The 18,791-nt window shown below is 35.7% G+C and overlaps 1 protein-coding gene across 14 annotated transcripts in view; it reads right to left on the reverse strand.

The window, feature by feature from the left end:
• The window catches only part of ST7L (suppression of tumorigenicity 7 like), a 164,053-nt gene that overhangs the window by 117,363 nt on the left and 27,899 nt on the right, over nt 1-18,791 (reverse strand). For 12 of the 14 annotated variants that reach the window (XR_014144083.1, XR_014144084.1, XM_081815678.1 and 9 more), the window contains 5 exons: nt 17,392-17,546; nt 15,784-15,881; nt 15,403-15,517; nt 13,675-13,747; nt 12,310-12,412 (listed from right to left, as the gene is read on the reverse strand). Coding sequence is in view for 12 of the 14 variants with exons in the window: in XM_081815678.1 (XP_081671804.1) it covers nt 12,310-12,412; nt 13,675-13,747; nt 15,403-15,517; nt 15,784-15,881; nt 17,392-17,546 (544 nt within the window). In the remaining 2 variants the exon portion in view is untranslated. The remainder of the gene's footprint in view (nt 1-12,309; nt 12,413-13,674; nt 13,748-15,402; nt 15,518-15,783; nt 15,882-17,391; nt 17,547-18,791) is intronic. The other 2 variants (XM_081815682.1, XM_081815683.1) reach the window with 1 other exon arrangement.

Below are 18,791 nucleotides of genomic sequence, written 5' to 3' on the forward strand. Positions count from 1 at the left end.
ATTTTGGGGCACCTGGGTGGCTCAGTTGGTTGGGTGACTGCCTTCAGCTTGGGTCATGATCCTGGAGTCCTGGGATCGAGCCCTGCATCGGGCTCCCTGCTCAGCGAGGAGTCTGCTTCTCCATCTGACCCTCCCCCCTCTCATGCTCTCTCTCTCTCTCATCCTCTCTCAGGTAAATAAATAAAATCTTAAAAAAAAAAAAAAGCTGAGTTATTTTATAAGAAATAAGGTCATGCTGAAATTGTACTACCATTCTTAAAAGGCCAAAAATAATAACATTAAGTGAAACTCATAAAAATGTTAAGTAAAACGGCTTCAAAATTCCCCAAAAAGTGATGGGATCTAAAATTTTACTTTGTTTAACTTGGTTTGTCTAACTTAGGTCTTTATAGCAAAATAAGTCCAAAGTACAGACATGTCTATTTACCAAACATCTACTGAAGCCTGTTACGCGTTAAGCAGAGTTTCAAACATAAAATGATATGTAAAACAAGAGTTCTGCTTTTTAGGGAACTAAGGAAGAGACATACAAACAGACCAAAAAACAAACAAAACAAAACCAAAGCCAAGATATGATTACGGCATTGAAGGAATGGAGAAGAGAGAGCCATTATCTCTGCTTGGGAAAAATGGTAATGACACCTCTACAGAAGAGGCAACAGATGAGCAAGATCCTGAAGAATGAGTAGAAACTTGCCATGTAGAGAAGAAATTAAGCATATGTACAAAGGTAGGGAGACATGATGAGACATGACCAATCCAGGGAATAATAAGATAAGGAGAAAAGCAGAAGCGGCAAGGAATAAGGTTGGAGACAGATGCCAGGCCCAGACTGTGAAGGGTTTCTGTATATGCAATAGTAAGGGGTTGGTCCTTATCTGACAGGTGATAGGGAACAAAGAGAGCTCTTTAAGCAGAGCAGCTTTGCTATTTAGGTAGACAGCTCTGGTGATGGCCCGTATGGAGATAGGATTATGGCAGGGAGACTACTGAGACATATGTTTTAATCACCCCAGCAAAAGATGGAAAGTATTTGAGATTATTTCTATATCTTTACCTGTATGTTTAGAAATGCATAGAAAATGTCTGGCAATAATATAAACCAAACAGAAACAGTAGTTACATGAAAGAAGTAGAATTGGATTTTTTATTTTATAAACTTCTGAAGGGTCTGATTTCTTTTTTATGAAGCACTCATTACTTTTATAATAATAATGATAATTTTTTAAAGAGCAGGTAGTGAGGGCATACACTGGTCAGTGACAGAGGGGATGGAGTAGATGGCTAGATCTGAAAGACATTTCAAAAAGATTATGAGTTGGCAGTTTGGGAAGGCAGAAGTAAAGATTAATGATGAGAAGATGATAGTGAAGCCATAAATCAAAATACAGAAATAAGGAAAGACAGGCAAATTGGAGAAGACACTTAAAAATAAGATTTAAAAAATGCAGTTTGAGGGGCACCTGGGTGGCTCAGTCGGTTAAGCATCTGACTCTTGATTCTAGCTCAGGTCACGATCTCAGGGTCGTGAGATCGAGCCCCGCGTCAGCTCTGCGCCCAACACAGGGTCTGCTTGTCCCTCTCCCTCTGCTCCTCTGCCTGCTCTCTCTCTCAAATAAATAAAATCTTTTTTTAAAAATTCAGTTTGAGACACATTGAGGTGGCTGAGGTACCTATCAGATATCCAGGTAAAAATTTCCACAACTAGATAGAAATACAAGTCTATAGACAAGGAAGGAAGCCAGAGTTAAAACATACAGGTTTGGAAATTATCAGCAAATAAAATATAGTTGAAGATATAAACCAAGGCTGGTACCTAGTATATGCTGCAGGACCTTCCATATTACCTCCAAATCAATCACTCTACTGTTATATCTGGAACAGAACCGAAACTGTTGGAACAATTTGTATCCAACTATGGATAACATACTCAAATGACACTCAAGTCTCTTGCTTTTCCCTAAAAATTAAAAAAAAAAATTAAAGCTATTTTAGTAGTTAAAAAAAAAAAGACATAAATGATGTATGGTCTGAGGCCTTTTTTACTCTAAAACCATACCTATGCTTACACTCAAATTCACTTTAATTTTGAATTGCTTTGATCTTCATAATTTATCTTTAGATTACTTCATTTCTATTACTTTGTAAATCTTACAACAGCTTTTGACCAAAAGCAATATAATTCTGACCTGAAGTAATGATAATACTTTATAATCTTCCTCTTAAAAGCAGAGGTTAAAGAAAAATCTCTGAAGGCATCTGAAATTAAGGTACTTTGCTCTTGATCAGTCATGCACATCAAGAACCAATTTATCTCTGCAATTAGTTTTCTCAGTGCACATTCTATGAGATTGGGCAGGCAGCTTGAATGCAAAGAGTCCACATGGATGTGTATTAGGGGGGAGACTAAAGACAGTTCCCAGAAAGAAAGTAAACAGAATTGCTACATTAATAAATAGAAATAAAACATAATACCCTTGGCAGCCTCAGGAGCAAAGAGAAAGTGATCTTATGTTGAAAAGAAAAGGAAGGGAGACTAGAGAGGGCATGTGCCACAGGAAAACTCCTTTCCATATCATCCTACAGAGCAGTACCTCAAGAGATAAGCATTTTATATATCTACTCGTCCACCTAGGCCAGAGTATAATACAACAGAAAGGTATAGTGCTTTTCTGTGCCCTAAGTTTGGGTCAGAGATTTCAACACCACTTCCCATTTCTCCTTTGATTCCTGCCATACCATTAAGTCTCAATCTAGTGCACATTTCCCTCTTTTATCCTTCATATATGCTGCTATAATAGAGGTAGTTTGGCCAATGAAATGTAAGCTTGCTGCTAAAGAGCTGGTATCTTCTGTTAGTGGATGGGACTCAGAACATCCTACATGCTTCAATTTCTGATCAACCAGAATGGATTTTTCCTTTTCTGTATCAATTTATTTTTAAAATTCCCCTTGCAATTAAAGAAACCTCCAGGCATGGTCTGGTTTCTTGGCAACCCAAAACGGCTTTTTTTGTAAAATAAGAAATAATGATTTTTAAAAGCTACAGATAACATATTCTGAAACATGTGCTCAAGTTTGTTTTTTTTTTTTTTAAAGATTTTATTTATTTATTTGAGAGAGAGCACATGAGAGGGGGGAGGGTCAGAGGGAGAAGCAGACTCCCTGCCGAGCAGGGAGCCCGATGCGGGACTCGATCCAGGGACTCCAGGATCATGACCTGAGCCGAAGGCAGTCGCTTAACCAACTGAGCCACCCAGGCGCCCTGTTATTTTGTTTTTAAATGTTCTACTTTACTCTTCCCTCAAGAGCTTCTCCTGCCAGACACAAAATAAATTATTTTCAGGGTATTAACTAATTCAAATTAGTTAATTCCTAACTGTCTCAATAACTTCACCTTTACCTTGTCTCAACAAAATCCCCAAATTTGACACATGCTAAGGCCAATAAGCACTAAAATAATATTCACAAGAAAAGAGTGCGTACAGAACAGCTTAAACAGGAAGAGAAAATGGCAGTGCAGGTATAATAAAACAATACTCGCCATGATCAATACTCTTGCCTGATACTCAGACACTGTGTTAAGTGCTTCATACATATCATTGCATTTAATCAGAAGGCATGATACTTTGACAGTGCTTTCCATGCTGAGTCAAATTCTTTTTCTTTACTGAGGTATAACTTAAAAACAGTAAAATGCACAGACCTAACTCCTGCAATTCAATTAGTTTTGACAAATGAGTACAAGTAACCCCCAAATGAAGACACAGAATACTTTCATCACCCCAGAAAGTTCTCCTTTCCAGTTAACTCTCTGCCTTCACCACCTTAGGCAACTACTATTCTGATTTCTTCCCAGCACAGTTCACCTTTCAACGTCACATGAGTAGAATCATTCATCTTGTACTCTTCTGTACCATACTGTATTTTTGAGATTCATTCGTATTTTACTTGTATCAGTTCTTTCTTTTTATTGCTGAACAGTATCCCACTAAATAAATATATCACAATTTGTCCATTTACTTGTTAATGCACTTCTGGGTTGTTTCCAGTTTGGGGCTATCATGAATAAAGCTGTTATGAACATTCACATTCTTTTTGGAAAAATACAGTTTCATTTCTCTTGGGTCTATACCTTGGAGTGGAATTGCTGGTTCACAGAAGTGAGATATACGCTTAACTTTATAAGAAATTGCCAAATAGTTTTCTAAAGTGGTTGTATCATTTTATACGTTTAGCAGCAAAGTGTCAGAGCTCTAATTGTTATACAATCTTACCAACATTTTATCAGTCTTTTTAATTATAGCCATTCTGGTAGGTGTGAAGCAGCACCTTGTGATTTTATATTGCATTTCCCTGATAACTAATGATGTTGAGCACATCTTTATGTGTTTACTGGACATTCCAATGTCTTCTTTTATGAAGTATCTGTTCAAGGCTTTTGGTCATTTTTCACACTATATATATATTCTGAATAGGAATCCTTTGCCAAACAAATCAGTTGCAAAAATACAAACAGAAATTTTGATTTTTTTTAAAAAAAACATCAATGGACACTATACATGTGGATATATTTCTGGACTTTCTATTTTGTGATTTTTTAAGATCTTATTTATTTGTCAGAGAGAGAGAGAGAGAGCACAAGCAGGGGGAGTGGCAGGTAGAGGGAGAAGCAGATTCCCTGCTCAGCAAGAAGCCCAATGCGGGACTTGATTCCAAGACCTTGGGATCATGAGCCGAAGGTAGATGCTTAACCGACTGAGCCACCCAGGCATCCCTGTGGTTTTGTTTTTTGTTTTTTTTTTTTAGTGTTTTTTTTTTTTTTTAAAGATTTTATTTATTTATTTGAGAGAGAGAATGAGACAGAGAGAGAGAGCATGAGAGGGGGGAGGATCAGAGGGAGAAGCAGACCCCCTGCTGAGCAAGGAGCCCGATATGGGACTCGATCCCGGGACTCCAGGATCATGACCCGAGCCGAAGGCAGTTGCTTAACCGACTGAGCCACCCAGGCGCCCTGTGGTTTTGTTTTTAAGATAATTATTTCAGGGGCCCCTGGGTGGCTCAGTCAGTTAAGCATCCAACTCTTGGTTTTGGCTCAGGTCGTGATCCCATGGATTGTGGGATCAAGCCCCGCGTTGGGCTCTGTGCTCAGCATGGAGTCTGCTTGAGATTCTCTTCCTCTCCCTCTGCCCTTCTCCCCTGCACTATTGCTCTGGCGCGCACTCTCTCTCTCTAAAATAAATAATCTTTTAAAAAAGATAATTATTTCAAATTTAAATATAAAAACAATAAAATTTAGAAGAATTTGGTGGTAGTATGCTTAGGAAACAAACCTTCAATGAAATATTGCAGCTAGCTATTTTTAGATTCTAAGTTAAAGCTGGACAATACTATTTTAATTAATATGTAAAGTGTCATAGGTCAACAATCACATCTATATAGGTCACTGACATTCATGGATTTAATACTTATAATTTCAATCATCTATGGTATCTCTAAACATCCATGACTTATAAAACCATCATTTTGCTAAGGCACAAATCTGAATCATGTGCTCTGAGGCTTGTGCACACATGTGAGTAACTTATCTAATGAGTAACCCTGACTCTTCAGCATTCACATCTCAGCAAGGTTCATGACCTATCCTCGTATTTACATTTCAGGGGTGAAGTTATGTTACAGTGGTATTTTCAACTATGGAGATTCATAATGGTTTTGGACCATATCAGTCAAGAGTGTCAATAGCTTACCATAAGAATAATGTTAAATACCTTCTACAATAAAAAGACAAATTAAAAGTGTTCAAAGGATTTGAATAAACTTTTATCCAAAGAAGTCATACAAATGGCCAAAAAGCACATTAAAAGATAGATGTTTGACATCATTAGTCATTAAGGAAATGCAAATCCAAACCACAACGAGACACCATTCACACCTACTAGGATAACTATAATCAAAAGACAAACAATAACAAGTGTTGGCATGGATGTACGGAAGTTGAAACCCTCACACATTGCTGGTGGGAATGTAAAACAGTGCAGCCACTTTGGAAAACAGTTTGGAAGTCTCTCAAAAAGTTAAACATGGAATTACCATATGATCCAACAATTCTGCTACTAGGTTTATAGCCAAGAAGTGAAACCACGTGTTCACACAAAAACGTGCACATGAATATTCACCGCATATTTATTCAAAATAGCCAAAAAGTGGGACCAACCCAAATGGCCATCAACTGATGAATAAAGAAAACGTAGTCTTATCCATACAATGGAATATTATTCAGCCATAAAAAGGAATGAAGTATTGATACATGCTACATTATGCTAAGTCAGACACAAAAACGCCACATATTCTGATTCCAAATCCACAGAGACAGAAAGAAGATTAGTGGATGCCAGAGATTAGGGAAGAAAAGAATGGGGAGTGACTATTAATAGGTACCGGGTTTCATTCGGGGGCAATGAAAATGTTCTAGTATTAGAGAGTGATGATGATTGTAGAGCCTTAAGAATATACTAAAAACCAATGAATTTTGTACTTTAAAAGGGTGAATTTTATGGCATGTGAATTATCTCAATTAAAAAAAAGAATACCTTCTATAAAACTCTGATGGTTGGATAATAAAGGATACGAGACACTAGAATGACTGAAACATGGTGTTGTGGAATAGTCAAAAGGTATGAAACATTTTCTACTCTTAAAAAAGAACCTATTTCTATAGTAGCTGAAAGATGCACAATCTTTTTCTTGTTTGGCGACTAAAAAAAATTTTGAACCAAAGCCATAGCTAGGTAATGAAGAACAAGTCAAAACCCATGAAAACATGCTGTTCTAATTTTTTGCTATTACTATCATAGTTACTGTACACTGAAATTCATTCAGTAGATTAAAAAAATCTGTACAATCAATATTAATGAAATATCTAAAGCGAATTCATAGCCTGAAGAGATTTATGTGATCTTTCTCTATTGCGCTTCTAATAGTTTCCAGCTTTAACAAATTGCACAGCTAGACCTGCAGCCATTTCTGTTGTAGTTATGTGGAGAGTTGCCAAAAAATATTTCCTGCTAAAATAGCTTTATCCTTTGTCATTTTACTGGTAAGAGTCATACAACATTTGACAAATTCGTGTAATAAATTTGTAAAAATAAAAGAAGATTAAATTTATTTATTTATTTATTTATTTACGTAAAGGTCACTGTTCATTAGGTTAAATAAGCTATCACAACCCACAGTTGAAGTTTGAGGAAGAAAACTCCTACAGCCCTTTATGTTTGCTTGGCTCCAGCTGAAAGACAGGGATAGAGAACATAATTGGTGGAGGGGGGATCTGAATCAGTACATACTTCATCACTTGTAAAACCCTAGCAAAAATAGCCTTACAGACCAGAGCTCTCCAGTTCATGTAACGCCAATGTTATTTAGGTGGGATATTATCCAAGTTGTTGGAGCTTAAATTTTCTCCAAAAAACCTTAATAATGATCTGGTTTAAAAATACCCAGCCTACAGTGTGTATCCACAAACAATACTGTAAGGCTTATAGCACCATTCTACTTAGCTAGATATTTTGATAGAGTAGAACTGTCAACTGGCTTTGATGTTTAGCTGGGGGAAAATACTTAAATTTCTACCTACAAATAGAAATGATTTAAAAATGTTAAAGTATATACACATTATATGCTAAATATATACTTAAATTATATATTACAGTTTTACTGAGATATGTATTTCATATCACAAAATTCACCATTGTAAGTATACAGTTCAATGATTTTTAGTGAATTTATACAGTTGTGCAACCATCACCACAAAAAGCTCCCTCACGCTGGTCTGCAGTCAATCCATACTCCCACCCTCAGCTCCAGGGAACCACTGATCTGCTTTTTGTGTCTATTGTTTTCCCTGCTCGAGAAATTTCGTATTAATGAAATCATATAATATGTTTGTCTTTTGTGTCTGGTTTCTTTCACTTGGCATAAACTATTTGAGGTCCATCTATGTTGTTACAAGTACTTACAGTTTGTTTCTTTTTAGTGCTAAGAAGTGTTCCACTGTATGGAGATAACTACAATTTATTTGTTCACTCACCTGTTTTTGGACTGTTTCAAGTTTTTGGCTATTGTGAATAATACTATTATGAACACTTGCATACAAGTCTCTGTATGGACATAAGTTTTCATTGCTCTTGGGTAGATATCTAGGACTGAAACTGATGGGTCATAAGGCCAGCATATGTTTAACTACAAAATTGTTTCCAAAGTAGCTATACTAATTTATATGCCCAGCAGCAATGTATGCAGTTTCTCCACATTTTGCCAACACTTGATTTTGTCAGTCTTTGTGAGTATAGCCATTTGAGTGGGTATAGAGTAATATCATATTGTGCTTTTAATTTGTATTTCCCCAATGACTAATGATGCTATCTTCTCATGTGCTTATTACCTATTCATATATCTTCTTTGGTGAAGTGACTATTGAATCCTTTGCTAATTACTTTTTTTTTTTTTAAAGATTTTATTTATTTGACAGAGAGACACAGCGAGAGAGGGAAAACAAGCAGGGGGAGTGAGAGAGGGAGAAGCAGGCTTCCCGCGGAGCAGGGAGCCCGATGCGGGGCTTGATCCCAGGACTCTGGGATCATGACCTGAGCCGAAGGCAGACGCTTAACAACTGAGCCACCCAGGTGTCCCGCTAACTTTTTAATTAAGTTGTTTGTCCTCTTATTATTGAGCTGTAAGAGTTCTTTATAAGTTCTGGATATGGAACTTTAATAGTATATGACTTGCAAATATTTTTCCCTAGTCTTTGGCTTTCTATTTTCTTAATGATGTCTTTTGAGGAGCAAACACTTTAAGGAGTCCAATTTATCCACTTTTTTATGGATCATGTTTTTGAAGAAATCTTTGCCTAATCCAAAGTCACAAAGATTTTCTTCTGTTTCCTTCTCTAAGTTTTATAATTTTACCTCCTACATTTAGATCTATGTTCCATATTGACTTCATTTTTGTAAATGGTGTGAAGGAAGGGTCTGGGTTCTTTTTTCTTTTTTCCTCCATATAGATAACTGATTGTTCCAGCACCATTTGTTCCAGCCCCATAAAAAAGACTATCCTTGGCACCCATTGCCTTGGAATTCTTGTTGAAAAATCAATTGATGGGGTGCCTGAGTGGCTGAGTCAGTTAAGTGACTGCTTTCGGCTCATGTCATGATCCCGGAGTCCCGAGATCAAGTCCTGCATCGGGCTCCCTGCTTAGCGGGGAGTCTGCTTCTCTCTCTGACCTTCCCCACCCCTCAAATAAATAAATAAAACCTTTAAAAAAAAAAAGAAAATCAACTGATCATCATTAAGTGAGTTTACTTCAGGATTTTTTATTGTCTTCTATTGATCTATATTTTAATATTTATGCCAATATTATTTTAACTACTATAGCTTAAAAAGGTCTTAAAATTGGGTAAACTTGGGTAACTTCCAATTTTGTTCTTTCTCAAAATTGTTTTGGCTATTCTATGTCCTTTGCATTTTCTTATCAATTTTAGGATGAGTTTGTGAATTTCTACAAACAGGCCTGATAGGATTTTAATAGGAAGTAGATTGAATCTACAGATCAGTTTGGAGAGAACTGTGATCTTAACAATATTGAGTCTTCTAATCCACGTACATGGTACATATCTCCATTTATTTAGGTCTTCTTTAACTTCTCGTGTGTTTAAAGTAAAAAAAAAAAAAAAAAAGTATCCCTAAAAGCATTATAGATTATCTAGAGCAGATTCAATCTGGAGATTAATATATTTTATCTATCTAACAGTTTAATTTAACTAGGGCAATGCCTGGGATTTCTACTACCCTCCCTCCACCCAAGTGCCTTCAGCAGTAGTTTTGAAGACAAATGCACAATGCACATTATCAGAATTGTTACTGCTGAGAATACACTTTGCATGAGAGCATTTTTGAAGCAGAAAACAAGTCCACAACTACAGGGTGCAGATTTTGTTATTTTGAGTGGGAATTAAATAAATAAAAATTTTAGACACCTTAGGGATGTATTTAATTTGAAGAGTTCTGATTAATAACTGCTGCTTACCTTCGCACAGGGGAACAGATTTCTATCCCATCCTGGATAATAACATTAAAAATCACTTCTGAAATGTTTACTGTGTGTCAGGCATTCTTCTAAGCACTTTAAAGATATGAACTCATTTAATCTTAATAACAACTCTAAGGGATAATGATTATTAGCCCCATTTTATACACAAGGTCACTCAAGTCCAGAGAAATTGAGTAACCTGTCCCAGGTCATACAACTAGGAAGTAGCGGAGCCAGAATTCAAACCTCGGCAGTGTAATTGCAGAATCCATTCTTTTAACCACTCTGCAGCATGAGAGAGCAGAGCATTTCATATAGAAGGATTTTCAAACTTCTGCTTCCAGTAATTGAAGACTGGATAATTCAGATCAACCCTCTCAAACAACAAAATATTTTTAAAAACCTAATCAAATACATCAGAGAATGAACAAAGGGTAAGGAATTAACAAACAGTCCAAAGAAGGCAGCAATAACAGAAGCCACATTTGCCAATTCTGGACAAGATGGCTAAGAGGCTGTTCATTTTTTATGCCAGTTTTATAAGGCTAAAGGAACAAAAGTCAGGAGTTCCTGGTGTGCTAAGAGTGAGAGTCTTGGTAAAATCCTCAGGATTGAATTGGGACCCAGAAAAGCTTCATCCTAGGAATAAGGGTGAACCAGAAATAAACCCAGACATTCATGGATTTCAGCCCAGTTTCTAGTCATCTGGGGAGACCAGAAAATATCAATCCCTGAAACTGAATTAAGATGATTCTGTCCTGCTGGTTGCTTCTTCTAAGCATCTAAGAGCAAAGAAAATCCTCTCTGAAGGACGATACTATTATCTGAAGTTTCAAGTTATTTCTACATTTTTTGTACATTAAAATAGTGGGTACGTAGTCAAAGAAAATCAGGCAAAAGAGAAAGCAAGACAAGAAGAAATAATGTAGCAGAAAAAAACACATTATAGAAACAGAAAGAAGTTCCAGATATGTGGATTATCAGAGAAAGACTTTAAGATAACTACTTTAAACTATTTTCAAAGAGATAAAAAAGTATATTTTAAATTTTGGCAGAGAATCACAAACTATAAATAACACAGGAGATGTGAAAAATAAACAGAAATTCAAGAATTGAAAAATGTTTCAAAGGAGTGAAATCATAGAGTATGTTCTCTGGCCATAATGCAATTATGCTAGAAATCATGGATAAAAAGATAATCTTCACATGTTTGGAAATTAAGAAATAGCTAAATGGAATAAATATATCTCTAAAGATGTATTTAGAAAGAGGAAATCAAGATGGAAATTAGAAAATATGTTGAATTAAATTAAACAAAAAATACTGCTATCCAATGCAGTTAACATTGTACTTAGAGGTTTACCGACTTGAACAAATATTTTAGAAAGAAGAAAGGCTGAAAAATAATGTGTTAATTTAAGTACTTATATAAAAAGATACAGGAAATAAAAAAATAATAAAATAGAGCCAAAGAAAGTTGAAAAAAGCCCATAAAGAGCAGAAATGAATGAACCAGGAAACAAATAGTAGAGCGGATTGACAAAGCCAGAGCTTGGTTCTTTGCAAAGACTAATAAAATTGATAGATCCCTGGGGAATCTGGTTAAGAAAATAAAAAAACTAGTGTTAGGAACTAAACAGTGGATATCACAATTGATCCTGCAAACATTAACAAGATTACGAAAGGATTTTATGAAATCTTTGTGCCAATAAATTTCAAAATTTTTATGAACTAAATTCCTAGAAAAATATAACAACAAAAACCAACACAAGAAGAACAAATTTGAATAGTCATGGAATGGCTAAAGAAACTAAACTTGTAATTAATCAATTAAACTAATGAAATGAAATTTGTAATGAAAATCCTTCTCACAAAGAAAACTCCAGATTCCCTTTACAGTCAATAAGTATCAAAATTGTTAACAGACTTGGGGTGCCTGGATGGTGCAGTTGGTTGAGTGTCCAACTCTTGGTTTCAGCTCAGGTTGTGATCTCAGTGCGGAGTCTGCTTAGGGCTCTCTCTCCCTCTCCCTCTGCCACTGCCCCCAACGTGCACGCTCATGCGAGCGAGCTCTCTCAAATAAATAAATCAATCTTTAAAAAATATATAACAGACTGAAATAATTCTGACTAGAATTATAGAGACCCAAACTTTGGTCTACATACTTTCATGAGTTTGGTAAACTCAAATAAATGTAGCATTTTCATCATAAAATTTCTCACTTTTGGAACATGAGGATTAAATTCCACAGCTCTATGAATTGCTTCCACAGCACTGATTTCTGCTGTGCTTAGCCCTCTTCTGGAAGCGGTTTCGGGAGAGAATCTGTAAGAAAACCATAACATGAAAAAATTAATATAAAAATCCATGGATTTTGATCATAATCTAACTTCCTGAAGCAGGGGTTTCTGGTGATAGCCAAAGACAAAGCCAAATAACTACTAAACATGAAATAAAGCCCTTGGGTCAACATATAAAGAAGGGCAGCATAAGAAATGGAAATCTTCAAATTTAAGTAGTAAAAGCCTTCAGAAGTCCACTGGCACATTCTGGGAAAGGTGATAAAATAAGAAATGCTACATAGAGACATCCAGAGAATCTCATGAAATAGAGGTACATTCGTATAAAATTTTCACCGAGAGGAAACAGACTGTGAATATTCCATTCTAATTCATATTGAGGCATAGTAATCTAAGGCGAAAGAAAATGGTTGCCCTTTGGTTTCTGAAAATCTTATCTGTGGAATAAAGAGAAATTCATTAAGGACAGCCAAAAAGACAAGGGAAACAGAATTTAGAATTATAATCTCAGAACAGACAGCATGAAACTATTTCCCTACCATACACCTTATTATCATCATAGCTACAATGTACTCCAAAAACAACCATGCTACAGTATTATTATTCTCATTTTACAGAAAGGAAGAGACTCAAACTGATTAACGTGTCCAAAGTTCCACAGCTGGTATATAGTAGACTGTGAATTGGAATCCAGGTTTATTTAGCTCTAAAAACCGTGCTCACTACACTAGTAAGAAGCCTCAAAGCCCCATGAGATCAAGGTTATTCAAAAGGAAATAGGGAGGAAAAGCATTGTTTAAAGTCAGTGGTGAAAAACAATACAGGTTTCCCCTGCGATCTGCAAGTAGAGCGTTCCTAAGAAACCTTTCCTAAGCTGGAATGGCGTAAAGGGAAGAAGCAATTACCATTTCATAAATGTGAGCATCCTGTTCAGATTTCTTTCGGTTAGCAAACACAGGTATTAATGTAAGTGTTTTATAAAAGTGAAGTGGCATAAAGTGAACTTTCAGATAGCAGGGGAAACCCGCCTTGAGTTTAGTAGTCTTTCTGAATTACTGTAGTTTTCTTTTTTTTTTTTTTAAAGATTTTATTTATTTATTTGACAGAGAAAGACACAGCGAGAGAGGGAACACAAACAGGGAGTGGGAGAGGGAGAAGCAGACTCCCTGCCGAGCAGGGAGCCCAATGCGGGACTCGATCCAGGGACTCCAGGATCATGACCTGAGCCGAAGGCAGTCGCTTAACCGAGCCACCCAGGCGCCCATTACTGTAGTTTTCAATACTTACTTATCTGAAACAGTCCTTGTCTTCAATAGTGCTGCTGTATAACAGATTGCTGCTGACTTTGGAAGGCTTATATCTGTAATTGTAATTTTCAACTTAGGTAAGAATCACAAAAAATATCTTAAGACAATTTTTAATAAGAATAATTCCTGGTACAAATTCAACAGATAAAAACTAAGATTCAGGAAAAAAAAAAAAAAAAGAAATAGTTAACAGGAGTCAAATCCAGGTAATACAATAGGTAATTTTAATTTTTTCTTCTTCCAATGTTTTTGTATTTTCTACATTGTCTTAAAGGATTTTTTATAAAATAAAGAATCAGGAATTATAATATAATTAATCATACCAATCCTTTCTTAAACAATGCCCAAAATAATGTTATCAGGAGAGTAGTACTAGTGGACTCTCTCGAAGTTTTAGATTCCAGAGTTACACCAGCAAATCGAGAACTAAAGAAATAAATTTGCTTTTAGCTTCTACAGGATTCTAGAATGGTAAAAACTGGGGAATCATAAAAACAGCTGAAAATACAGAAGCATATCTAAGTTGTTAGTTTTATTTTATTTTGAATAAATCAGGTCCTATCTGATTTTTTGTATTTGGTTGCTAAGCTTGTTCACTGTATCATAAGCAGGCCACGCACACGATAAGTTACATATGGAAAGAATTTCTCACAAATTTCTCCATGAGCCTACACTATTGTGAAGCACTTGTAAGAATTCCAGATGTTTAAAAGAAATAAACTTCTCTTTCCAAGTGTGATACATTTCAAACTTTCCAAGTCATGGGGATTCCCAAGCTAATGGCTAGGAACTTACAACAGAACAACGGTGAATATGTGACCTGTACCTATGTTATAGGGAAAGATATGACCAGAAATATGCTAGTTAGGATGTTTTCATCTGGATGTTAAAAGCTGATGCCTCACTCAGAATGAGGAGAATGGTCATGCTTTTTAAAAATTCTCCCAATTCCATTTGTGGTGAACTGGCACTGTTTAGTATAATAATAAAAACAGCCAATATACACCGACTTCTTACTATTGGAAGACTAGTAAAGAAATGGAATACCTGGATTTAAGTGTTAGCTTGCCACACTTACTGGCTGGGACCTTACCCAATTACTTAACCTTCTTCAACTCCAGTTTCCTTTTTACTAACAAGAGTAAACGAACTTGTCCTACCACCTCACAAGATTATTATACTGATCATATGAAATAACAAATTATACTTTGTAACCAAAAAGCATTGTAAAAATGTTATTCTGAATTTCTTATACATACCATAAAGCAACTTCTGTTAACTGTCTCTGACACTCCAAAACAAATGAGGTACCATCCTATGTCCATAGCACCCCATACTTTTCCAATTATCTCACCTAACACGCTATGCTTCAATATAACTACTATTCATTTGTCTGTATGTTCCTTTACTAAACTGGAAATCCTACAAGGACTAAGTCCATGTCTTCTTGTTCACTATTGTATTCCAAGCCCTTCACTCAATAAACAAATGAATAAATTTTTACAGAAGAAAAGTTCCTGCTTGTAGACTTTTCCTCCCAAAAGTCTTGATAAAGAAGAAACTATAACTTGTATCCATGGATTCTAAATACTGACTAGTAAGATGGGAAGAGAAAATCAAAGAAATACCAGAATAGGATCACATTTATGATTACATAATTGAAAAAAATATTTTAACCATGCTATCAACTAAGTCAATTATCACTCACCATCATATTTTGCTAGGACTGCCTGAACATCTGCATAGGCCTGTAATTCTAAAAGTGATTCTAGGAGATTCTCATGGATGTTCAACATGGTAAGAGGAGGGAATTCTTTCATCAACTGTACATTAAAAGGAAAAAAGATTAAAATTATAGCAAAGGAACTCAATAGAGCTGAATCTGATTCATTAAAGTAGAAATTCTTTAGTTTCTTAACAAAACTGTGGAGACTCAACCCTTAGAAGTACATGTATATTAATAAATAGCTTGTTATAAAAACTACCAATTAAAAAACAATGATTTTACATTAAAATAATTGGCAACTTAAACCACATTTTCAGTTTTTGAAGGAAGAAATATAAACATCCAATCATCAAACTTACTTACATCTCTCATTATTTTTACTGCTTCTCTTATTCTTCCTAATTTTCTTGCACACATTGCTAATCTTCTTTTAATATATACCAGTACATTGGTATCTCTTCCTATTTAAAAAAAAATGACACAACTATCACTTTGTATTACAAAGTACTATTTCATTAACATATTATCCATTAACTATAAGTAATTATTTGCTTACCCAGGAAGTTTCAATTAAAATTAAACTGTGTCAGAATGGAAGACTATTAATGATTATTGAATTTGGGTGACTAACATTGAATGGGGGTTCATTATACTGTTCTATTTTTGTATATGTTTGAAGTTTTTTATGGTAAAAGCTTAAAATCTATATATATAGAATTACTTTTGCCTCTAACAATAAGTAATCTGAATATATTATATATAAATTAATCAGTGTAAACTTGAAAAGTATATTTTAATATTAACATAAAAGAAATATATACATTAATAGGAAAAACTAATTCTGACCTATTATTTTGAGTTACTGCATAAACAATCTATTATTTTAATATTCTCTATTGTTTGAACTGACAAACAAAAGATGTTCAAGACAAAATCTCCATGGCTAGTGTGAACTTTTGCTCAACAGCTAGTAATTAACAAACTATAAAACTCTTTCTACTAAGAGCTCACAAATATTTCTGTAACTATCTCAGAATCATATTTGAGATATACAAAGACAAATGGCATGGCTTTTTCACAGATGTAGTTTCATTAGTTCCAGACTGCAAAATTATATATTCCCACAGTTGTGTGCTATAACAACATACATTAAGGAAACATACTGTATACATCAATATTTAGTTTGGAGAGAAAACATTATCCAAATTTTAATTTCCACAAACAAAAGATTTAGAACTTAACTGCTAACAGATAATGCATTATGTAAACATATTTCAATTTATTGCCCATTATCTGCCAAAATCATTAAACTAATGGCCACGAAAAACAGCAGGAAGCAGCAGCTCTACAGATTCTAACATCTTTGGTGGAAGTATCTCAATAGTAACCGAGAGAGCATCCCTAAGAGAGGAAAGAATCTCAGTTGCTTTGGCCCATATGTTCTCAAACATATCATAGAGAAAAGTCAAGGAAAGAAAGAATCAATGCCACGTGTAGACTGGATGTTATACTAAAGGGGTCACTTCCTGGCACTGTGTGGAGGTACATACAGTCTGAAGGGCACACCAAAGGATGTACTTCTACTACTGCTTGGGGGAAGGGTGAGGATAAAGGTAATAGCTGCTTATCATTACTAGAAGGCTCTCCTGAATCTTGGATATTTCTGAGTTGTGCTTCTCCAATGACCAGCCCAAATTCTCACATGAAATAAATTACCTTAAGTCTCAAAGCAGCACATCTCTCAATAACCAAAGCATATCTGTTCCCTTCCACAAGCATTCTCTAGCTAATGTCTATTTGTCTTGCTGGCTTATAGACATAATGAATAGATTAGTTATCTCTTATGAAAAGAAGCTAACTTCTAAGTATTAAGGGTTGTTTTCATTATTGTTGTTTTGTGTCTTAAACATAAAAGAGTCAACTGCAGGAACTAAATAAAAGACAGGTAAAAATCAGTTCAAATTTGCTTACTCAGTTGAGCTTCATGCTGAGGACTTTGGTGCTGGCACTGCTGTGACCGCCTGTAAATTGTTTCTCCTGCCTTGAGTGCCTGTTTAAATAATCTTTCAGCATCTACAATAGTTGTTGCTTCTTCCTCAGCCAGTAGAACGTATGCAGTGGCACAGCTATGAAGAAGGCAAGCAAGGCAATTTTAAGTAAAATGGTGAAGAAGTATTTTCTCTTGGATATGCCCTCTGTTCTGCATCACATTTCCCTACCTTTACCTACATTTTCCATCTCTTGAAGAAGAAAAAAAACCTTCACTCAATATTCTAATTTATTAGGGGTATATTGGTATATTTTTGGTGTTTCCACAGTTTTTCTCCTTTCCTACTTTTCTTTTCTTCACTTTATTTTCTACCTGCTCTACTTCTCTATCTATTCTCTGCTTGTCTCATATTTTCCTTTTGTGAAAGGGGGGGGGGAAATAAGATCTATAAAGAATTACCTAAAAAGTAGTTCAAGGGACTAATATACTCTAGGGGTCATGCCTGCTCTTAGCCACTATATACTCTGTAATATCCATCTAACAGGGGCAAGTATGGGAGAGGATGAAGATTGAGAAGAAAGTCCCATGGCCAACTAGGTACCTTTAACATTTGACTTTGAAATATATCATTCCAGGGCTAGCCCTTTTTCCCAACCCTGAGCCTTCCTTCTGCGTGCTGCCCCCATCCTCTCTTGGACTTAGCCTCAATCGTATTACAGCAAAACTTCCTTGGTCTGAATTCCAGTCTTTCCTCCTACACTGCTGCTCTTACTCATCACACCCAGGCTCACTCCAAGTTTCCTTTCTTCATCCCACTAAAACACAAAGATTTCTCTTTGTATCAGTTACGTCAAAAGCTGGCTAATAAGGTAAGTTAACTTGTTTGGGGGTAAAAAAAAGAAAACGTTTCCTTTCCATTCCCAGAAATAGCAAGTACATATCCTAGTTTTTCTGGAGACAATGTCCTAGTTCTGATTATCTAAGCTTGCGTTGTCCAGTACTGAAGTCCTTTGCTACATGTAGTTATTGAACACCTGAAACGTGCCTAGTCCTAATTGAGATCTGATGTCAGTGTAACGTGCACACTGGATTTTGAAGACTTAGAAGAATGTAAAATACTTTAATAGTTTAAGAAATATATCAATTATATGTTAAAATAATATTTTAATATTTGGAATATAGCTAAATAAAATATATTCGTTAAATTAATTTCACCTATTTCTTTTTACTTTTAAAATCTGGCTACCAGGGGCGCCTGGGTGGCTCAGTCGTTAAGCGTCTGCCTTCGGCTCAGGTCATGATCTCAGGGTCCTGGGATCGAGCCCCGCATCGGGCTCCCCGCTCGGCAGGAGGCCTGCTTCTCCCTCTCCACTCCCCCTGC

Source organism: Leptonychotes weddellii, chromosome 4 (genome assembly GCF_054177405.1).
Source record: "Leptonychotes weddellii isolate Sample4059 chromosome 4, ASM5417740v2, whole genome shotgun sequence".
Classification (NCBI taxonomy): domain Eukaryota; kingdom Metazoa; phylum Chordata; class Mammalia; order Carnivora; family Phocidae; genus Leptonychotes; species Leptonychotes weddellii.